The 24052-nt window shown below is 45.2% G+C and overlaps 1 protein-coding gene across 2 annotated transcripts in view; it reads right to left on the reverse strand.

Annotated features, from left to right (window-relative positions):
• The window catches only part of LOC121539262 (regulator of G-protein signaling 6-like), a 101835-nt gene that overhangs the window by 10365 nt on the left and 67418 nt on the right, over positions 1–24052 (reverse strand). For both annotated transcript variants that reach the window (XM_041847623.2, XM_041847622.2), the window contains exons 3-5: positions 10385–10484; positions 9712–9762; positions 9494–9600 (exon numbers count right to left, since the gene is read on the reverse strand). In XM_041847623.2, the coding sequence (XP_041703557.1) occupies positions 9494–9600; positions 9712–9762; positions 10385–10484 (258 nt within the window). The remainder of the gene's footprint in view (positions 1–9493; positions 9601–9711; positions 9763–10384; positions 10485–24052) is intronic.

Raw genomic sequence — 24052 nt, forward strand, 5'->3', positions numbered from 1 at the left:
GGGGGAAAAAAGTATTTAGTCAGCCACCAATTGTGCAAGTTCTCCCACTTAAAAAGATGAGAGAGGCCTGTAATTTTCATCATAGGTACACGTCAACTATGACAGACAAAATGAGGAAAAAAAATCCAGAAAATCACATTGTAGGATTTTTAATGAATTTATTTGCAAATTATGGTGGAAAATAAGTATTTGGTCAATAACCAAAGTTTCTCAATACTTTGTTATATACCCTTTGTTGGCAATGACACAGGTCAAACGTTTTCTGTAAGTCTTCACAAGGTTTTCACACACTGTTGCTGGTATTTTGGCCCATTCCTCCATGCAGATCTCCTCTAGAGCAGTGATGTTTTGGGGCTGTCACTGGGCAACACGGACTTTCAACTCCCTCCAAAGATTTTCTATGGGGTTGAGATCTGGAGACTGGCTAGGCCACTCCAGGACCTTGAAATGCTTCTTACGAAGCCACTCCTTCGTTGCCCGGGCGGTGTGTTTGGGATCATTGTCATGCTGAAAGACCCAGCCACGTTTCACCTTCAATGCCCTTGCTGATGGAAGGAGGTTTTCACTCAAAATCTCACAATACATGGCCCCATTCATTCTTTCCTTTACACAGATCAGTCGTCCTGGTCCCTTTGCAGAAAAACAGCCCCAAAGCATGATGTTTCCACCCCCATGCTTCACAGTAGGTATGGTGTTCTTTGGATGCAACTCAGCATTCTTTGTCCTCCAAACACGACGAGTTGAGTTTTTACCAAAAAGTTCTATTTTGGTTTCATCTGACCATATGACATTCTCCCAATCCTCTTCTGGATCATCCAAATGCACTCTAGCAAACTTCAGACGGGCCTGGACATGTACTGGCTTAAGCAGGGGGACACGTCTGGCACTGCAGGATTTGAGTCCCTGGCGGTGTAGTGTGTTACTGATGGTAGGCTTTGTTACTTTGGTCCCAGCTCTCTGCAGGTCATTCACTAGGTCCCCCCGTGTGGTTCTGGGATTTTTGCTCACCGTTCTTGTGATCATTTTGACCCCACGGGATGAGATCTTGCGTGGAGCCCCAGATCGAGGGAGATTATCAGTGGTCTTGTATGTCTTCCATTTCCTAATAATTGCTCCCACAGTTGATTTCTTCAAACCAAGCTGCTTACCTATTGCAGATTCAGTCTTCCCAGCCTGGTGCAGGTCTACAATTTTGTTTCTGGTGTCCTTTGACAGCTCTTTGGTCTTGGCCATAGTGGAGTATGGAGTGTAACTGTTTGAGGTTGTGGACAGGTGTCTTTTATACTGATAACAAGTTCAAACAGGTGCCATTAATACAGGTAACGAGTGGAGGACAGAGGAGCCTCTTAAAGAAGAAGTTACAGGTCTGTGAGAGCCAGAAATCTTGCTTGTTTGTAGGTGACCAAATACTTATTTGCAAATAAATTCATAAAAAATCCTACAATGTGATTTTCTGGAGACATTTTTTCTCAATTTGTCTGTCATAGTTGACGTGTACCTATGATGAAAATTACAGGCCTCTCTCATCTTTTTAAGTGGGAGAACTTGCACAATTGGTGGCTGACTAAATACTTTTTTCCCCCACTGTATATACAGTACATATTTTTGTACTTTTCTGCTGCCTCTTGGGCCCCCCACGGGCCTGGGCCCAGGGGCTTCAGCCCCGGTAAGCCCCTGCATTAAGCCAGCCCTGCATGCATTGTGACATACAGTACAGTGTGTTACAGTGTGGTGGAGGCTGAATGGTCCCTGGTCCTGTTGAAAGGCTCCAGAAGAATGAGTCACTATGGCTGGCTGATTAGCAGGCTAATCCCAGCTAGAAGCAGCTCCCTTTGGGAAGCGCTAAACTGGCAGTCCTCTCTTTCTCTGCACTTTTCTCTGTCGCTCACCCATCCCACCCCTCCCCCAATCTACTGGAGGATCCATTTATCCACACTTCTTTTCCCTCAGATTAAAACGCATTATGTGCCTTTTTCTGGAAGGTGATGTGTGTGTGTGTGTCAGCCATATTCAATCGGACAAAAAATACCCTTCCTCTGATGTTATGTCATGGTGCAACAAGCGAGCGTCATCATTGCCAATAAAAGAGGGCCTGCATGCTCTTTTGATTATGTTGATGCCCTTTTGAGTATGTCTCTGTGCCAGCACTGAGGAGCAGTGACAGAGTCAGTGTGGATACGCTGTGCTATAAATAGGTGCTGCATCTTTGGAAGCCCCACCTTTAATGACAACTTCCTGCTGTGCTTTGAGACAAATATGTGATGTTTCACGGCAAGCCTTTTTAAACACATTTCATGCATGCTACGTTATTTACCTGATATAAGACATTAGAGGAATCTTTTTTAATACCACAAAAATATGCAACTTGCTAATAAGCTAGGATCCAATTTTTTTCTTATTATTGTAGGCATATTTATTAGTCTAAACCAGTTCTTTAAATAGCCTATGCAAAACGTGTTTTGTTTAATTCTGAGAAGACATTTTCGTTGGCTAAATTAAGTTGTGTGTTCTGTATTTAGTTTAAGATAGGTTATAAGGCCTGTTGTAAAATACATATCATTAGACTATTTGCTGTCATTTGTTGGGTACGGTAGGCACTAGCCTTTCTTGGTAATTGCTGCAATACAGCCTGTTCAAAACTTTTCTGAAGGTTTAAACCAGTTCGCAAGTGTTTTGTTCCATTCTGTTGAGGCATTTTCTTTGGCCAAATGAAGTTCCAACTGTTATGTTGTGTATTTTCCCGATAAACAATGGCTTGACTTACTTTTGATATTACCTTAATAAAGTTTAGAAATGTTTGTGAGGGTTTGGTGTGGTGTGTCTATTAGCCTCTATTATACTGCAGGCCTATGATATGAAGGCAGTGCGCACAGGCGCTCCAACTGACTCTGACAGTTGAACTTGAGGTGAGGAAGAATGTTTTAGGCCTACCAGAGTTACTCCTATAATCGAACAATATAATACTTCTCTTTATAAAAAATATTCAGATAGAAAATTAACGAATTAGCCTCCTTCTGTACGCCTATATCTGTATAGCAGATTCAGTAGCCTATCTGACAAGGATAAATAAATTCATGTTGGTGTCATAGCATGCCTCCGGCAAATATATCTCTCTCTCTCTGGGGCTAGGCGTAAGCTTCTCTTCCTTTATATTTACTTTTTAAATATTAATATCATACATTGGACACCTAAGTCTATAGGCCTATGCATGCAATGCCTTGATGCATTTAGTGCTCAAATCACTGACAGCTGAATGTGAGGTGGCCAATTATTGTTTTAGGAAAGTAAATACCAATAACACAATAGGCTATAAAGTTTTGCATATGCTACAGATCGAAATTCGAAACACAAGGAATAGTGTTTTGTAATAGACTGTTTTTAAGGGCATGTAAATGTGGCTCATTTGGCCAATAACCCTTGTTTATTGATGGCGCTGGCTGCTTGGGTGGACACCCTATTCATTGGAAATACCAGACGATGTAAATACATTTGACCAGTCATGCTTATTGGTCTATGGGTTAATTTAGTTACAGTGCATTCGGAAAGTATTCAGACCCTTTGACTTTTTCCACATTTTGTTACATTACAGCCTTATTCTAAAATTTAATAAATAAAACATTTTCCTCATCAATCTACACACAATAACCTATAATGACAAAAAACAGAAATACCTCATTTAAATAAGTATTCAGATCCTTTGCTACAGTGGGGAATAAAAGTATTTAGTCAGCCACCAATTGTGCAAGTTCTCCCACTTAAAAAGATGAGAGAGGCCTGTAATTTTCATCATAGGTACACGTCAACTATGACAGACAAATTGAGAAAAAAAAATCCAGAAAATCACATTGTAGGATTTTTTATGAATTTATTTGCAAATTATGGTGGAAAATAAGTATTTGGTCACCTACAAACAAGCCAGATTTCTGGCTCTCACAGACCTGTAACTTCTTCTTTAAGAGGCTCCTCTGTCCTCCACTCGTTACCTGTATTAATGGCACATATTTGAACTTGTTATCAGTATAAAAGACACCTGTCCACAACCTCAAACAGTCACACTCCAAACTCCACTATGGCCAAGACCAAAGAGCTGTCAAAGGACACCAGAAACAAAATTGTAGACCTGCACCAGGCTGGGAAGACTGAATCTGCAATAGGTAAGCAGCTTGGTTTGAAGAAATCAACTGTGGTAGCAATTATTAGGAAATGGAAGACATACAAGACCACTGATAATCTCCCTCGATCTGGGGCTCCACGCAAGATCTCACCCCGTGGGGTCAAAATGATCACAAGAACGGTGAGCAAAAATCCCAGAACCACACGGGGGGACCTAGTGAATGACCTGCAGAGAGCTGGGACCAAAGTAACAAAGCCTACCATCAGTAACACACTACGCCGCCAGGGACTCAAATCCTGCAGTGCAAGACGTGTCCCCCTGCTTAAGCCAGTACATGTCCAGGCCCGTCTGAAGTTTGCTAGAGTGCATTTGGATGATCCAGAAGAGGATTGGGAGAATGTCATATGGTCAGATTAAACCAAAATAGAAATTTTTGGTAAAAACTCAACTCGTCGTGTTTGGAGGACAAAGAATGCTGAGTTGCATCCAAAGAACACCATACCTACTGTGAAGCATGGGGGTGGAAACATCATGCTTTGGGGCTGTTTTTCTGCAAAGGGACCAGGACGACTGATCTGTGTAAAGGAAAGAATGAATGGGGCCATGTATCGTGAGATTTTGAGTGAAAACCTCCTTCCATCAGCAAGGGCATTGAAGATGAAACGTGGCTGGGTCTTTCTGCATGACAATGATCCCAAACACACCGTCCGGGCAACGAAGGAGTGGCTTCGTAAGAAGCATTTCAAGGTCCTGGAGTGGCCTAGCCAATCTCCAGATCTCAACCCCATAGAAAATCTTTGGAGGGAGTTGAAAGTCCGTGTTGCCCAGCGACAGCCCCAAAACATCACTGCTCTAGAGGAGATCTGCATGGAGGAATGGGCCAAAATACCAGCAACAGTGTGTGAAAACCTTGTGAAGACTTACAGAAAACGTTTGACCTGTGTCATTGCCAACAAAGGGTATATAACAAAGTATTGAGAAACTTTTGTTATTGACCAAATACTTATTTTCCACCATAATTTGCAAATAAATTCATTAAAAATCCTACAATGTGATTTTCTGGATTTTTTTCTCTCAATTTGTCTGTCATAGTTGACGTGTACCTATGATGAAAATTACAGGCCTCTCTCATCTTTTTAAGTGGGAGAACTTGCACAATTAGTGGCTGACTAAATACTTTTTCCCCCCACTGTATTATATACAGGTGCATTCGGAAGGTATTCAGACCCCTTGACTTTTTCCACATTTTGTTACGTTACAGCCTTATTCTATTTTTCCCTCATCAATCTACACACAATACCCTATAATGACAAAGCAAAAAACAGAAATACCTTATTTACATAAGTATTCAGACCCTTTGTATTGAGACTAGAAATTGAGCTCAGGAACATCCTGTTTCCATTGATCATCCTTGAGATGTTTCTACAACTTGATTGGAGTCCACCTGTGGTAAATTCAATTGATTGGACATGATTTGGAAAGGCACACACCTGTCTATATAAGGTCCCGCAGTTGACAGTGCATGTCAGAGCAAAAACCAAGCCATGAGGTCGAAGGAATTGTCTGTAGAGTTCTGAGACAAGAACCCGATGGTCACTCTGACAGAGCTCCAGAGTTCCTCTGTGGCGATGGGAGAACCTTCCAGAAGGACAACCATCTCTGCAGCACTCCACCAATCAGGCCTTTATGGTAGAGTGGCCAGACGGAAGCCACTCCTCAGTAAAAGGCACATGAGAGCCCGCTTGGAGTTTGCCAAAAGGCACCTAAAGGACTCTGAGACCATTTGAAACAAGATTCCCTGGTCTGATGAAACCAAGATTGAACTCTTTGGCCTGAATGCCAAGCGTCACGTCTGGAGGAAACCTGGCACCATCCCTACGGTGAAGCATGGTGGTGGCAGCATCATGCTGTGGGGATGTTTTTCAGCGGCAGGGACTGGGAGACTAGTCAGGATCAAGGGAAAGATGAACGGAGCAAAGTACAGAGAGATCCTTGATGAAAACCTGCTCCAGAGCGCTCAGGATCTCAGACTGAGTCGAAGGTTCACCTTCCAACAGGACAACGACCCTAAGCTCACAGCCAGAACCTCACAGGTGTGGCTTCGGGACAAGTCTCTGACTGTTCTTGAGTGGCCCAGCCAGAGCCCGGACTTGAACCCGATCGAACATCTCTGGAGAGACCTGAAAATAGCTGTGCAGCAACGCTCCCCATCCAACCTGACAGAGCTTGAGAGGATCTGCAGAGAAGAATGGGAGAAACTCCCCAAATACAGGTGTAAAGCTTGTAGCGTCATACCCAAGAAGACTCAAGGCTGTAATCGCTGCCAAAGGTGCTTCAACAAAGTGATGAGTAAAGAGTCTGAATACTGTTTTTGCTTTGTCATTATGGGGTATTGTGTGTGTAGATTGATGAGGGGAAAAAAACAATTTAATCAATTTTAGAATAAGGCTGTAACGTAACAAAATGTGGAAAAAGTCAAGAGGTACCTCAATTACCTCGTACCCCTGCACATCGACTTGGTACTAGGACCCCGTGTATATAGCCAAGTTATTGTTACTCATTGTGTATCTATTATTACTTGTATTACTTTTCTATTATTATTACGTGTTTTACTTTTCTATTATTTCTCTATTTTCTTTCTCTCTACATTGTTAGGAAAGGCCCGTAAATAAGCTTTTCACTATTAGTCTACACCTGTTGTTTACGAAGCATGTGACAAATAACATTTGATTTGATTTGAACAGCAATGCCAGATTGTAGATCTGCAACACTGTACATTGTGCCTCTCCAATTGATTTAATCTATAATATCAAAATTGGTATTTATATTTATAATATAGTGATAATATCTGTAGCGATTTACCCACAGGTTAAGGGAGAGAACAAGAGTGTCACGCCCTGGCTCTGGGGACTCTTATATGTTGAGCCAGGGTGTGGATTTTCTATGTGTTATTTTCTATGTTGTGTTCTAGTTCGTGTATTTCTATGTTGGCCAAGGTGGTTCCCAATCAGAGACAGCTGTAGCTCGTTGTCTCTGATTGGGGTCCATACTTATGCGGCCTGTTGGCACATGTTTATTGTGGGATCTTGTTCCGGAAGGTTTGTGTTCAACCCAGGACTTCATGTATCGTTTGTTTTGTTGTTTTGGTTCGTGTTGTGTACTGCAATAAAAGAATGTACGCATATCACGCTGCGCCTTGGTCCGCTTCATCCTGTAACGATCGTGACAGAAGATCCCACCATAAAAGGACCAAGCAGCGTGCCAAGCAGGAGGAGTTGGTGATGTCCCAGGTGGGCGAATGGTGGTCTTGGGAGGACATATTCGCTGGCAGAGGGCCCTGGGCAAAGGTACAGGCCCTGGCAAGAGAGGAGAAACGGCACCAACCGTGCCGACGACGGACACGCGAGAGGCAACCCCAAGACATTTTTTGGGGGGGGCTCACGGTATGGACGACGGGGCTGCTGGAGGCAGCTACAGGGCGCATCGGCGATTTAGGAGAGGAGGCCACCAGGTTTGGGGCGCTGGAATGGTGGATGGCGGAGCCTAGAGGTAGAGCAGAGCCAACTCCCCGTACTCAGGCTAGGCAGCGTGAGACTGGGCAGGTTCCGAGTTATGCAGAGCTACGTACTGTGCCGCGAGTGTTCCGGCACAGTCCTGTACGTCCTGTGCTAGCACCACGCACGTGTCGTGCTAAGGTGGGCATGCAGCCAGGACGGAGTGTGCCGGCTCAACGCTCGTGGCCTCCAGTACCCCTCCTCGGTCCCGGATATCCTGCGCCAGTGCCACGTGCTGTAGTGTCAGTACGAGTGCACAGCCCTGTACGTCCTGTGCTGATGCCTCACACAGAGTGTGTGGAAATAGGCATTCAGCCAGGACGGGTTGTGTCAGCTCTCCGTTCCAGACCTCCAGTCCATCTCCACAGTCCAGCCTGGCCTGTTCCTGTCCCTCGCACCAAGCCTGTGGTGCGCGTCGCCAGCCCGGTCTGGCCTGTTCCTGCTCCCCGCACCGAGCCAGTGGTGCGCGTCGCCAGCCCGGTCCGGCCTGTTCCTGCTCCCCGCACCAAGCCAGTGGTGCACGTCGCCAGCCCGGTCCGGCCTGTTCCTGCTCCCTGCACCAAGCCAGTGGTGCGCGTCGCCAGCCCGGTCCGGCCTGTTCCTGCTCTCCGCACCAAGCCAGTGGTGCGCGTCGCCAGCCCGGTCCGGCCTGTTCCTGCTCCCCGCACCAAGCCAGTGGTGCGCGTCGTCAGCCCGGTCCGGCCCGTTCCTGCTCCCCGCACCAAGCCAGTGGTGCGCATCGTCAGTCCGGCACGGTCCGTGCCTGTTCCACCGGTGCCTGGTCCGGCACCGGTCAGCTGCTCCACACCGGAGCCAGAGCAATCCGCTCCACCGATGTCCAGTCCAGCTCCGGCCAGCGGGACCAGACCAGGGGCGCTACGGGGGGGTAGAGAGAGAGTGGTGGTCACGCCCGGAGCCGGATCCGCCTCCGAGGCGGAATGCCCACCCGGCCCCTACCCTCTTGTGTTTGGTTGGCGCGGTCGCAGTCCGCGCCTTTGGGGGTACTGTCACGCCCTGGCTCTGGGGACTCTTATATGTTGAGCCAGGGTGTGGATTTTCTATGTGTTATTTTCTATGTTGTGTTCTAGTTCGTGGATTTCTATGTTGGCCAGGGTGGTTTCCAATCAGAGACAGCTGTAGCTCGTTGTCTCTGATTGGGGACAATACTTATGCGGCCTGTTGGCACATGTTTATTGTGGGATCTTGTTCCGGAAGGTTTGTGTTCAACCCAGGACTTCACGTATCGTTTGTTTTGTTGTTTTGGTTCGTGTTGTGTACTGCAATAAAATAATGTACGCATATCAAGCTGCGCCTTGGTCCACTTCATCTAACGACGATCGTGACAAAGAGTAGTGAGAGGAGTCAGATTCCTTTCAAAAACGGTGAGTCCAGACCGATTACAACACTTGACCTGTTAACTGAGGATCAGACAAGAGGAATCTCTCACATCAGTGTCTCTGTTAGAACATTCTCCCCTGGTTTTCTCTGCTTTAGAGCGTAAAGTGACCAGTCACAAGGTAATGAGGCTACTGTTCTGGACAGCGCACAGGATCATTTATCTTCCTTCATGTGATATTGGTCATGACTCATGTTATGGATGGTGGTGTGGACAGTAAATCCAGTTTGGGACCACTACACTCTTAGAAGAAAATGTGCTATCTAGAACCTAAAGCGTTTCTTCAGCTGTCCCCACATAAAATAACCCTTTGAAGAACCGTTTTGGGTTTCTCTATGGGGACAGCCGAAGAACCCTTTTGGAACCCTTTTTTTCTAAGAGTGTAAGGAAGGTACGTCTACTGGTGCCTGAGTTACCATGGTAGCTTACCTGGAAGCGGTACAAGGTCCCATCATCTTTGAGAGTGAGGACGTGGTCGGAGATGGGGAAGAGGTAGCCAAGGGCAGCGATCTGGCTCCCTAAATGGATGGCTTCAGCTACAGGAGAGAGGACAGGATACTAACGCTGAGTAGAGAAAAATGGCTTGAGTACAGACTGACATCAGGGGTCAATCCCGGTCATCTTGGCTGTGTACATAGCAGACATACCTGAGTCCTCAATGGAGAGGTTTTTCATCAGCCACTGCACAATGTCTGCTCCTGGTATTCAAAGCAGAAGAACGGTTGACAGGGACAATGAAATGGCATTGTACACACACAGAAAGCCACTACAAAACAGCTGCAATAGTCCTTGAACAGGTCTCCCCTCAACAATCTATTACTTTTAGCTTACAGCACAGCTACAATACCCTTGGCTAAGGCTGAATGTGGCATAGCTGAGTATGTGTTTGCAGGAACATACCAAATGGAACAATTTGATCTTGGTCTAACAATAGGCAGGAAACCTGGTAACCATATTTTCCCTAACTCCTAGACAGCAACATATTTGGCATAATGTTAGTGCTTGGCAGTGAGGCGGAGTGAGACTGGGAGAGTGACGCGTACGCCCATCAGGCCTAGAGAGACATGTGAGGGTTAGGTTGAGTCACACTCAGAGCAACGTTACTGAGACGGCCTCATCTGTCCCCATCTGCAGAGGCAGCAAGTCAAATGAGCCTGAAAGGTGATATTTGCTTTAATGATTCTGACTCTCTGTCTGCTCTCTCTGCTTTCTCTTATTGTATGAGACAATACAGACACACACGCACGCAGGCAGGCACGCCCGCACGCACACACATGCGCACACACACACTCACACACACACACATATACAGCTGGTCACCTGATACCACACTGGGGATCTTGGACAGGAAGCTCTTGACAGTTCGGATGGCCACCCCTCCTGCCTTCTCATCCTGTATCCGCATATTGATGTCTTCAATCTAACGGGGAGGGGAGACACAACAAAAGTGATCAGGGTTAGAGCACAAACAAAACCATCCACAGTTTCTCCATTAAAATGATTCATTTTCATATAACAATCCAATTATAATGGGGAAATCTAGGGTCTGTTTATCCAGCCCAACAGTTCCCATGGTAACAAGGCCCTCCAATGGGGAGACTAGGCCCATTGAAGATGGCTGTCAGAGCGATTCCCCAGAGGTTAAGATAAACATCACACCTCAAACGCATTGCAGGCAGCAAGCACCCCGCCACATCACACATCAGCAGCCTAAAATGAGGCATGGCCGCACCGTGCTCGCAGCTCAAGACTCAGACACACACACACACATACTGACTGACTGACTGTAACAAAGCTGATTATGCTTGGATGAATTCAAAGGCCTGATTGTGTGCAAAGTTTATTTGATTTGGCTGCTCCTTTAGCTTCCCCATCTCAGAAAGGTCATCTGTATTTATCTGCACTGTTAAATGGGAGACGGCATGGATTGACTCATTCTATTACCATCAATATTCAGCAACAATCAGAAAACACCCTTTATCAGCCATTTGTATAGAGCCCTATAGGGGACAGTGATAAAGTCACGCAGTTCTCTGTTGTGTGCCACTGCCATTCCAGCACGTTCCTGACCCCCTTTTCTCCCTCTCCTCTCATCCATCATTTAAACAGACACATTTGCATGTTCCAGCAGCCTCCTTAGCCTCAGAAATTCAGCTCTGAGCGAGCGAGCGCACCAAAAGCCAACTGCCTCCTCTCCTAAGTGGTTGCAGCAGGTTGCAGTTGCATGGCATGCCTCAGTACTGTGTATCTCTGCCCTCACAACGACAACTATAGAGATGTGCAGTATTCTGGCCAATCCCAACTCACACGCCAAGGACAGTATAATAAAGGATACATGGTTTCACAACAAGTACAAATATTGCTCACTATTTCAACAACCAGCCCCTACAACCATTGTGTCTCTGGTCTGATGGCCTGATGGTTTAAAACTATCGCCTTTTGAGAGCAACAATCATAACTCAGTAGACCCATCAACAGGTCTGTCTCTGGCTAGAAGGAGTGTTGAGAAGACAGCAGGTATGTCTCTGATTAGAAGGAGTGTTGAGAAGACAGCAGGTCTGTCTCTGGCTAGAAGGAGCGTTGAGAAGACAGCAGGTCTGTCTCTGGCTAGAAGGAGCGTTGAGAAGACAGCAGGTCTGTCTCTGGCTAGAAGGAGTGTTGAGTTGACAGCAGGTATGTCTCTGGTTAGAAGGACTGTTGAGAAGACAGCAGGTCTGTCTCTGGCTAGAAGGAGTGTTGAGAAGACAGCAGGTCTGTATCTGGCTAGAAGGAGTGTTGAGAAGACAATATAAGTTGCTATATTTACTCTTCTGCAAGCCTCACAATCAAAGGCAATCATCTCCTTGCCAACCGGCTAAGTATTAAATAGATGACTCAGACACTCTGAGTCATAAATCTAATATACCTGAGCAACACATTTGAGATGCGTATGGATTTAATAATAGTCCAATAATGTTTCAGACAGTGGAGAAGAGAAGGAATAGTGAGGCAAGACAATTACAATTCTCTCACCATCAGTGACTTCATATGAATTATTAAACAAAAACAAATGACTACCTCTCTATACAGACTGTGCAGTTGGAGAGAGAGAGAGAGAGAGAGAGAGAGACAGAAAGAGAGACAGAGAGAGAGAGAGAGAGAGAGAGAGCGAGAGAGAGAGACAGAGAAAGAGAGAGAAACAGAGAGCAAAGAGATACCACATCAACTCTGTATTTTCAGAGAGAAGAAACAAGGATTTTACAGTACAGTTACATTCTTGTCTTTTAGAACGGCACTATCAGTCCAACTAGATTTACTGCCTTCCTGTGTTTGAATACAAACCTTGAGACAAAACAATGGGGAATAAGTTATGAAATCATCTCAATTTGCTACAATACAATGCCACTCCACACACCCCGAGAGAGACAACAGTGAAAGGATTTGGTTATTTTGTTCTTGTTAAATAATGGACCTTGGACTCCATAACAGCATTGAAAAAAGCTCATTATCTCCCTATTGGATGACAGTGGGCACGAAGTACTTGGCAGGGGTACAGAAACCCAAAGTATATTTTCGCTGTGGAAGCTAATGGTATTTGCAGCTTGGTGTGGAGGGCTTTTGAGAGCTGAACATTCCTGCAAGCCGGCGATAACAGTCCTTTGCCCCTCCACACAGAGCTCTTTAAACGGCAATCGGGGAAGAGGTGTGTGTGTGTGTGCCTGAGTGTGTGTGTCTGCTGGGGCCCTTTGTCATCCGTCCCTCTTATCTGTGAGGCTACTGAGGGCCCATGCAGCTGTCAGTGTAGTGGCCACTCAGCCAGCTACCCTGTGACGCTCCCTGACCAGCCATTACAGTGAAGTGCTCAACTTATTATCAACACAGAAACACTATCAGGACTTGTGGTACTGTATATGCTGTGTGGCTTAGATTCCCAACTGTAGTTTCTACCTCATTGAAACAGTGGTTTCAGTTGAAACAATGACTGGGTGCTATTACTGGAGATGAGAAGGAATACATTTCCACTTACCAGGACGTTTTTAAATACCGGTCATGACAAGAGCATACTCAAATTGTGACTAATACTAACTACCTTATATCCGTAAATGGTGCCAGACAAGCTAATAATAAGCTAATAAAACCAGAAAAGTCTCCCAAAATGAGGCCTTGATTAAAAATGTATAATAGAGCATTAATGATTCAACAGCCGTCACCACCACAGACACACTGGTCATTGTTCAAAGACATTTATGGCTGTGAAAGTCATGATGGCCAATCTGAGTACTTTAAGACTGTTTTCTGACCTACTTTCTGCTGAATGAGGTTCTCTTTACTGCCTAATTAACATATGAACAGAGCCCAACAATATGAAAAAGTGTATATCGGATAAGTGTAAACTCAGTGCAGTGAGAGTTCACCGGTCCCAATACATTCTTCTAACTTGCTCTGGATATCTTTATATGCTGGATTAGTGCATACTTTCCAACAGCCCAAAGCCATCACAATGAACTGTATGTATGGGGCCCCGTGTAGCTCAGTTGGTAGAGCATGGCGCTTGCAACGCCAGGGTTGTGGGTTCGTTTCCCACGGGGGGCCAGTATGAAAAATATATGCACTCACTAACTGTAAGTCGCTCTGGATAAGACCATTCTTAAATAAGCCAACCCCCCACCACCCCCCTTATTCCTAGTACCAGCCAGGCATCACACTGTGTGAATAGCAAGCCGATGTCTAGCTTGGCTCCAGCTGGTCTGCTCTTCTCTGGGGATGCAGGTATGAGTGACGGCTGCTTGGATGGAGAGGGTCTCACTGTACCCTCTATGGACCAGAGGGGGGCTGCTGCAGGCCTGGTCATGATGAGGGGGCGTCGGGTGTTAGGGAGCCTCTCCTGGATTCGTAGCTGCTACAGCAGCACAAGCAATGACTGGAAAGGCCAAATACACACTTACAGCTGATATATCAACATTGTACAATGGCTTGAAAACAGAAATGCATTCATTAATGAATGTGTATTTGAAATAGTCCTATGAAATATCTCAGCAGGATACATTTCTCTTATGTGTATGTTTCAGTGTTTTATGACTATGTTCCTGTTACCAAGGAGATAATTTTACACCTCACTGAAGCCCTTTTCCTCTACCAACATAGCTAATTTAATCCTTTTGATCACTAGAGAGCCTGGATTGTACTGCAAACGCACCAAAAATTAATCTTTCAGTGTGGAGAAAACAAAGCATAATCACTCAAATCCTGTTTGGGATTTAAGCTTCCTGAAGGTGAAAATCCATATTCTACCACGTCCTTGTTAAATTGTTCTGATGAGAGTCTTTGGGTTGTGGTTGTTTAACTGTAGGTTAAAATCAGGAGGAAATGATCCTGCACTGTAGCATTGGAGAACTCCTTTGCAAGGGTGGGGGGGCTTCTGTAAAATAACCCTCAGCCGTGTTTCCACAGCTAAGACTGTGACCCCTTGAACCTTGCTTCTAAAGAACTCAGAACGCTGAAAAGTACATTTCTTACGAACATCTCATTCAGACATTGTTACAGCGACAGGCCAAACTTTTAGGAGTGAGTCTGAGACACACAGTATATTCACATTGCCACAGGCCGGGCAGCAGCAGTTTTCATTGTTAACATTCCTGCCAGTAACCTCAGCAGTCATTCAACATTCTGAGCCTACGACCTAATTAGCTGCAGCTTGATTGGCTGTTCAGCCTGCTGTCCTACTGTCCCTGAAATCCGCAGGAAAAGCCCCAGTGTGAATGTGTGTGATTCAGAACCAGGACCCACATGGTCTAAGTGTTAATGGGAATGCGAGTTGCCTGCTTGGACCAGTTGGAGCTCCCTGCTTGGGCCAGTTGGAGCTCCCTGCTTGTCCAGTTGGAGCTCCCTGCATGGGCCAGTTGGAGCTCCCTGCATGGGCCAGTTGGAGCTCCCTGCTTGGGCCAGTTGGAGCTCCCTGCTTGGGCCAGTTGGAGCTCCCTGCTTGGGCCAGTTGGAGCTCCCTGCTTGTCCAGTTGGAGCTCCCTGCTTGGGCCAGTTGGAGCTCCCTACTTGTCCAGTTGGAGCTCCCTGCTTGGGCCAGTTGGAGCTCCCTGCTTGGGCCAGTTGGAGCTCCCTGCTTGGGCCAGTTGGAGCTCCCTGCTTGGGCCAGTTGGAGCTCCCTGCTTGTCCAGTTGGAGCTCCCTGCATGGGCCAGTTGGAGTTCCCTGCGTGGGCCAGGTAGATCTCCCTGCTTGGGCCAGTTGGAGCTCTCTTGTTTAAGAGACTAATATAGGAATGTAGTGGGAGAATGGGAAATAAGGGGAGGGTCTACATGGGCTCTAGTTTCCATGGCAACATGCATAGAGACAAGGGGAACGGAGCAATTAAAAGTTTGTTGAATTCAAATTAAATAAAATGTTATTTGTCACATGCTCCGAATACAACAAGTGTGAAATGCTTAATTACGAGCTCTTTCCCAATAATGCAGAGTTAAAAATAAGAAAATAAAAACACAAGAGGAATAAAATACACAAAATACACAAGAATACACAATACACTTCCCTGCATGGGAAGAGAGACAGACAGACTCAGTTTACAATGACCGATCAGGCCTGTAGAGAGGGATAATCTAGTCAGTAGTCCCTTTGAAAAACAGAGAAACAACACAAATACTGGTAGAAAGCAGAGGATGAAGCAAGAAATAGGAAATATTAGAGCTTGAATGTACTCTGTCAACAACATATGGACCAGATATAGAGAAGCCCTTGACCGTCCTCTTCCCTGAGTGACTCACCAGGTTATTCCTCTCTCAATGTGAGACAAGGGGGACAGAAAAAGATCCTCCCATGCAATTATCTGTTGTTACAGACTCAATGGGTTGGTAAGGACATGAGTGCAGACAACACAGAAACATATTCGAATCCATCAGTCAGAATGAATGGTGCACTTTTAAAACTACGTCGCCCATATATAGTGACTAATTTCAAGAGACACAATTATCTGCAATGACGAATGTCCTTGAAAAGCATTAGCAATTTCAGGATAGAAACAAGTAACCCTATAACACCCTATATCAAGATCAACACAGCCATTGCTTTGGATCTCATTCACTAAAACCGCAGTCCAACATCTATTGAAAACAACAGCTAGTCTTCGAGGCACTTAGGCCAAACAAACAAATCTCATACCATCTACATCCTGAGTACCAGTGGGACTCCAGAGGGTCTGTGGTCTAATAAGGTCCCCTGACTTTAGCCCTGCTTGTCATTGGGGAAGAAACACTATAGTGAACCCTTTTTGCATGTGGAATAATCAAAAACAACAGACGAATTAGAGGTGGGATTGGTGGCAGCCCTACAACTGTCTGAAAGATCAAGAGCAATATACTGCACTAGGAGGAAGAGTTGCCCTGCTGCTACTGTACTGGATGAGTCCGTTTTGCATGGTTAGCACTTGCAACATGGTGACAGTCAGAGAGATTTGCAAATGACTGCAAGAAAGTCATTTTTTATTCACATTTCACCACTTCAACATGTGGATGTGTCCTTCATCTGAGCTAAAATCACAATCAGTCAAGTGAGTCTCACTTCTAAGTTGCATCCATCTGCACTCTTTCCCTCTGTTTCTGAGGTAAAGCCAAGCTACTTGTCACGCCCTAGCAAACTCTAGCTAGTTTGGTCAGGGTGTGAATATTCTAGATTTGTATTTCTATGTTGGCCGGTGTGGTTCCCAATCAGAGGCAGCTGTCGCTTGTTGTCTCTGATTGGGAATCATACTTAGGCAGCCTTTTGGCACTGTCTAGTTGTGGGTTCTTGTTCCGTGTAAGGTTTGTTGTGTTGTACCTTTGGACTTCACATTTCGTTTCCTTTGTTGTTTTGTCGTGTGGTTAACGTTAAATAAACATGTACGCATATCACGCTGCGCCTTGGTCCGACCCTTCTTTAAACGAACGTGACAGAAGAACCCACCAAACGAGGACCAAGCAGCGTGCCCAGGAGCAGCAGACACCCTGGACACAGGTGGAGGAGCAGAGAGTATGGACTTGGCGGGAGATAAGAGAGGATCTGGCAAGGCAGATGGAGGTCCTGAAAGGGATCAGGGTGGAGAAGGAGAGACAGCCCCAATAATTGTTTTGGGGGGGGCTAAAAGGGTGGTCGGGGAGCGACAGAGAGGAGCCCCGACCACTGCACTCGTGGGAGCTCAAGGAGGAGTCCTCACTGGAGGAGGACGGGGCGCGGAGTGTAAAGGACGGAGACAGTCATAGACCTCCAGCGCCGGTTCCCAGTCCGGTACGCCCCGTACCTGCTCCACGCACCAAGCCAGTGGTGCGTGTTCCCAGTCTGGCCCGGCCTGTTCCTGCTCCTCGCACCAAGCCAGTGGTGCATGTTCCCAGTCCGGCCCGGCCTGTTCCTGCTCCTCGCACCAAGCCAGTGGTGCGTGTTCCCAGTCCGGCCCGGACTGTTCCTGCTCCTCGCACCAAGCCAGTGGTGCGTGTTCCCAGTCTGGCCCGGCTTGTTCCTGCTCCTCGCACCAAGCCTGTGGTGCGCGTCGCCAGTCCTGCCGGGTCTGTTCCTGCTCCTCGCACCAAGACAGTGGTGCGTGTTCCCAGTCCGGCCCGGACTGTCACGCCCTGGCCTACAGAACTCTAGGTAGTTTGGTCAGGGTGTGAATATTCTAGATTTGTATTTCTATGTTGGCCGGTATGGTTCCCAATCAGAGGCAGCTGTCGCTCGTTGTCTCTGATTGGGAATCATACTTAGGAAGCCTTTTGGCACTGTCTAGTTGTGGGTTCTTGTTCCGTGTAAGGTTTGTTGTGTTGTACCTTTGGACTTCACGTTTCGTTTCCTTTGTTGTTTTGTCGTGTGTTTATCATTAAATAAACATGTACGCATATCACGGTGCGCCTTGGTCCGACCCTTCTTTAAACGAACGTGACACTACTGAAATGTGAGAAAGTGCTATAAGACAACAGAGTGTTTGACAACAGGGTGGCTGTCTTGAGGGAGAGCCCCGGATAGAATTGTTCTATTTTGAGAAGGAAAGGGAAGATGCACACAGATAGATTCTCTGTGTGGGCATCAGATGATCACAGCCCCTCTGTACTGATAACCATTTAGCTGCTGCAGTCGGTAAAGCCCACTCTCTGTCATCATTAGCCCTGTCTGGGAGATGAGGGAGTGATGGAAGGCCATGCTGGTTCAGATGGGTACGCTTTGACGTGATGTGTTCAACATAAATAGTAACAACCATCTGGGGTGGCTGAGAGGTGAAACATGAATGCTGCTATGAGACAAAGTACTCACAACAGCTGAGTCAGAATCAGTTACAGGCAGTTGTTATTTTCATTGTGTGGTAGCTCAACATCTTTACATCCAAGTCTGATTTCTATCAGAAATAAATATACAACATATATGTACATTTTTATTTTTATCAAGCTAAAACACAAACACAGGATGTGTAATTCATTGTTGACTAATTAATTATTCTATGAAGCAATCTGTTCTTAATTCATACTAAACGACTCTCATGAAAAGGTACCATGCACAATCTGACAACACTGCATCGCCGCAGTCCCTGTCATAGAACAATACACACTTGCCACATCCCAAAATGATGCTGTCTTCCATCTTCCTAACATGTCTAGGAGCACACAAGCAATCAGTGAGCTAAGGGCCTTTGACCTTTGAAACACACATGGATTATCTGTCGTGGCTGCTACCTTGTTAGAGTGAAGGCTTTTATGGCTTCATGTATCAATGGGGTCCCATTCCCTTCCCCCAGAGCGTGACAGTCCTCCTCTATGCAGCACTGTGCCTGTTACCTGTATCCTATGTTTGGCCCTCCAGAGTGTTACTAGAACATTCACAAGCTCTTAAGAGGAGAGGATGCTGCACTGACAACAGGGAAACAAATAGAAAATGCCTGTTCTGAGAGAGCCAAAGAGCCGTACCAGTGCATCACTAGGGGAAGCTTCCACTGGTTTCCTCAGTGATATATAGATACTATTAGGAACCCACTCTGCTTTCTGAGAGCAACATGAAAACACCAGAACCAATGTACCAATGTGCAGAATGTGCTTTAAAGTATATGGGAGCGAAAGGAGCAACCTAATATTTTCAGAAAACCCACTAACACTGGATTCAATATTGAGTTCAGAACAATGTTTTAAAACCTCATATTTCCTTGCGAGGTGACATTCTACCCACTTTCACAAACAGTGTTGTTCCTGCACACTCATATGGTTGGAAACCAAACCCCATTGAACAGCCTGAGCAGCAACACATGTGACAGGGAAAGGGAAGCCTCATCACGTAGAGCCACAGGGCACTAGAGTCACTAGCATCGCTCACCTCAGATGAGGTTGTGTCTATCCCCTCCCCGGTGCCCGGGGGATGGCTGGCTCCTCGTTCACCTGACAGACAGAGGGGAAGGTATCAGTGGCACTGGCCGTTGTCACCGTGTCATCATCTCCCCATTATTATCCTCTAATGGCCTTTAATAACCATAAATTAACCTGGAGATATTTGATGGCAGGGAGGCTCTTTGATTGAATCTGAGAGTGAAAACAAGTGTTTTATAATAGGATCTGTTACATGCAGCAGCCGCCGCCTCCCTTTAACACAGCCCTGTAGCCTATCTGTGTGATCGGGGGGATGGTATAACGATGAAATAAATGTGCAATGTTGTTTGGAAGATGTATTATAGTTATAATATATAGCTAGCTATCTTTTATACCATCCTGGCCCCACTCAGCGTTGTACAGTATGATTGTCTCTGCAGATAGCATTCCCTATCCAGTGCTGGCTACGGCCAGCAGCACAGCAGTAACCAAATGCTCAAATGTATAGTTGCTTATGCATCTTTTATTATTTTACTTCAGGGGAGAACAAAAACAACAATCTATAATGTCAGTGGAGGTGGAATTTTCTACTGGAGCAATACCCCCCTACATAAATGAAGACTCTACCCACTGAGACAAGAGCCACGCTTTGTGATCTAATATCCTGCCACTATATTTCAAAGTGAAGTGAAATGTCATTTTTGTGTTTCTCTCTCTGCTAGTCCTATCTGAGCGTGACAGCTGCTTGTAATTCAGTGAGTTAGTTTGCAGGCGAACGGCTTGGCAATACCTGCCTCAGGACTTTGAACATCCCAATTATCTTGTAACTTCCCTCTACAAAGGCCCTTGCTTAAGGACATATTACAGGAAAGGAATTTGAATATTTTTCTCCAAAACACGGGTAAACTGTTAATGCACCAGGAATTAAGGACATGGAAGAGAGAAAAAGGCAAATATGTGACTTGGAAATGTGAAATGTCAAAGTCTCCCCAGAGCAGTAGTGTTTGCTGATGATGCTGTCAGACTGTGGAAATGAGGCCCATAATTTCATAGTAGAGAGAACCCATCCCCTAAATGCGATATTGAGTAATGTTGGGCAGCTTTTACCTAAACCAGAGTGAGCTGAAAATATAGAGTTTCATTTCTGTAGAGATTCAAAATCACCTAATAGTATGCATACTTATTTTACGCAAAGCACGTTTAGATGGACCCTGCTGTGCACAAGTTCATAGGGGGTTGCAGATATTTAATTCTAAAAACAGTTGTACTGTCGTCTTGGCACAGAATACAGTCCCTTTTGTAGAATCTGCATGATAAGTTGCAGTAGCTCCAGAAAAAACTGTAGTCTAGCTAGGGGTATTGAGCAAACAGAACACATTGGGTTTATCACAAAATGTACAGTATATTCATACTGATACTGTAAATGTGTACATCCACTGTATATCAACCGTATACCCACTGTATATCAACCGTATACCCACTGTATATCAACCGTATACCCACTGTATATCAACCGTATACCCACTGTACATTTGTATATCTGCTCATACTCTTATAGCTCTATGCTCCCTCTACCTAGCTGTATATAATGTAAACTACCAGTCAAAAGTTTGGACACACCTACTCATTCAAGTTTTATTTTTTTTATTGTAGAATAATAGTGAAGACATCAAAACTATGAAATAACACATATGGAATCATGTAGTAACCAAAAAAGTGTTAAACAAATCAAAATATATTTCATATTTGAGATTCTTCAAATAGCCTCCCTTTGCCTTGATGACAGCTTTGCACAATCTTGGCATTCTCTCAACCAGCATCATGAGGTAGTCACCTGGAATGCATTTCAATTAACAGGTGTGCCTTCTTAAAAGTTAATTTGTGGAATTGATTTCCTTCTTAATGCGTTTGAGCCAATCAGTTGTGTTGTGACAAGGTAGGGGGGTATACAGAAGATATCCCTATTTGGTAAAAGACCAAGTCCATATTATGGCAAGAACAGCTTAAATAAGCAAAGAGAAACGACAGTCCATCATTACTTTAAGACATGAAGGTCAGTCAATACGGAACATTTCAAGAACTTTTAAAGTTTCTTCAAGTGCAGTCGCAAAAACCATCAAGCGCTATGATGAAACTGGCGCTCATGAGGACAGCCACAGGAAAGGAAGACCCAGAGTCACCTCTGCTGCAGAGGATAAGTTCATTAGAGTTACCAGCCTCAGAAATTGACTCAGTGTCACAGACACATCTCAACATCAACTGTTCATAGGGGACTGTGTGAATCAGGCCTTCATGGTCGAATTGGTGCAAAGAAACTACTACTAAAGGACACCATTAAGAAGAAGAGACCTGCTTGGGCCAAGAAACATGAGCAATGGACATTAGACCGCTGGAAATGTGTCCTTTGGTCTGGAGTCCAAATTGGAGGTTTTTGGTTCAAACCGCCGTGTCTTTGTGAGACGCGGTGTGGGTGAACGGATGATCGCCGCATGTGTAGTTCCCTCCGTGAAGCATGGAGGAGGAGGTGTTATGGTGTAGGGGTGCTTTGCTGGTGACACTGTCTGTGATTTATTTAGAATTCAAGGCACACTTAACCAGCACAGCTACCACAGCATTCTGCAGCAATACGCCATCCCATCTGGTTTGGGCTTAGTGGGACTATCATTTATTTTTCAACAGGACAATCACCCAACACACCTCCAGGCTGCGTAAGGGCTATTTTACCAAGAAGGAGAGTGATGGAGTGCTGCATCAGATGACCTGGCCTCCACAATCCCCCGACCTCAACCCAATTGAGATGGTTTGGGATGAGTCGGACGGCAGAGTGAAGGAAAAGCAGCCAACAAGTGCTCAGTATATGTGGGAACTCCTTCAAGACTGTTGGAAAAGCATTCCAGGTGAAGCTGGTTGAGAGAATGCCAAGAGTGTGCAAAGCTGTCATAAAGGGTGGCTGTTTGAAGAATCTCAAATATAAAATATATTTTGATTTGTTTAACACTTTTATGGTTACTACATGATTCCATATGTGTTATTTCATAGTTTTGATGTCTTCACTATTATTGTACAATGTAGAAAATAGTAAAAATAAAGAAAAACCCTTGAATGAGTAGGTGTGTCCAAACTTTGGACTGGTACTGTATGTAAACTTTGTTTAAACTCTGTTGTCTGTATTCTGTCTCTAACATGAAATGTTGTCTATCACTAGCAGCACCATATCACCAAGTACAATTCTGATTATGTGTAAATGTACTTGGTGAATAAAGGTGATTCTGATTCTAAATCTGACTCTGATGTGTCCCAGATACGATTTTGCACCGCCCAGATACGATTTTGCACCTTGGCTAAATCATATCATTCTTTAACCTCCATCTGTAACCATAGTCCCAGGCAGCCAAAGCATGGTCAGTGTGTCTGTAATGGGATTCCATGGCCTAGTTTCCACAGTTCTTCTAACACAGTGCTGCTCTGCTTGGGCTGTGAACTCAACATCTATCAGGCTTTCAAGTAAAGCCTACAGCACTGCTCTGTTCTGGAGATGCTCGCTCCTCCATTTTCCCAGTGAATATGCACTGTATGTGACAGCATCGCAGAGACAATTTAAAAAAGTTTAAATCCAAAAGGTTGCTCAATGAAAAAAGCACATAGATTTACAAATGTGCATTTGTTAGTAACTCCATTTCTGGTACCGCATCAGAGCATGGGAATAACCATATTAGCTTATTCTCATGTTTCAGTCTGACTGCAGCATAGCCTTAACTCTTCTCTGGGCCGTATCGATTACCATGATTATTGTGAGCTTAAAAGCTTCAGGGCTCTCTTTCCGCCTTCCCTCTGCCTCCACTTTAAGTTAATGTATCTTTCGGCAAATTCGAAAATGAGCACTGTACCAGGTAGAGGTAAGCAGTTTTAAGCCATTATAAGTTTACTGAATGTTATTTCACCTCTGATAGATTCTGTACTTAGTTCCCACTGTAATTTTTGCCCTCTGACATTGAGAGAGAGAAAGAGAGAGAGAGAGAGAGAGAGAGAGAGAGAGAGAGAGAGAGAGAGAGAGAGAGAGAGAGAGAGAGAGAGAGAGAGAGAGAGAGAGAGAGAGAGAGAGAGAGAGAGAGAGAGAGAGAGAGAGAGAGAGAGAGAGAGAGAGAGAGAGAGATACATTATTGTGGTATCTGTCAGATAGTATAACTTTCTTTACCTGAAAATCTCCATTTACCTTTGTCTGCCAACATGAATCCCAGACTTGATATCAAAACATTCAAACTGGTTATGTGTAGGTAACTGCCAAAATAAAGGAAACACCAACATAAAGTGTCTTAATAGAGCGTTGGGCCACCACCAGCTGCCAGCTTCAATGCACCTTGGCAAAGATTCTACAAATGTCTGGAACTCAATTGGAGGGATGCGACACCATTCTTCCACAAAACATTACCTAATTTGGTGTTTTGCTGATGTTGGTGGAAATGCTGTCTTAGGCGCCGCTCCCGAATCTCCCATAAGTGTTCAATTGTGTTGACATCTGGTGGCTGAGATCTGGTGGCACACACCCACACCCTTTAAACCCCCTATGCTCCTTTGAGACCCCTCTTTCAAAGAGATATTTTCTTCTAGCCATGGTAGCCAAAATAATGGGCAACTGTGTCACGACTTCGGCCGAGGCTGCCTCCCCTCCTTGTTCAGGCAGGCTTCGG

This window comes from Coregonus clupeaformis, chromosome 25 (genome assembly GCF_020615455.1).
Source record: "Coregonus clupeaformis isolate EN_2021a chromosome 25, ASM2061545v1, whole genome shotgun sequence".
NCBI classification, from domain to species: Eukaryota; Metazoa; Chordata; class Actinopteri; order Salmoniformes; family Salmonidae; genus Coregonus; species Coregonus clupeaformis.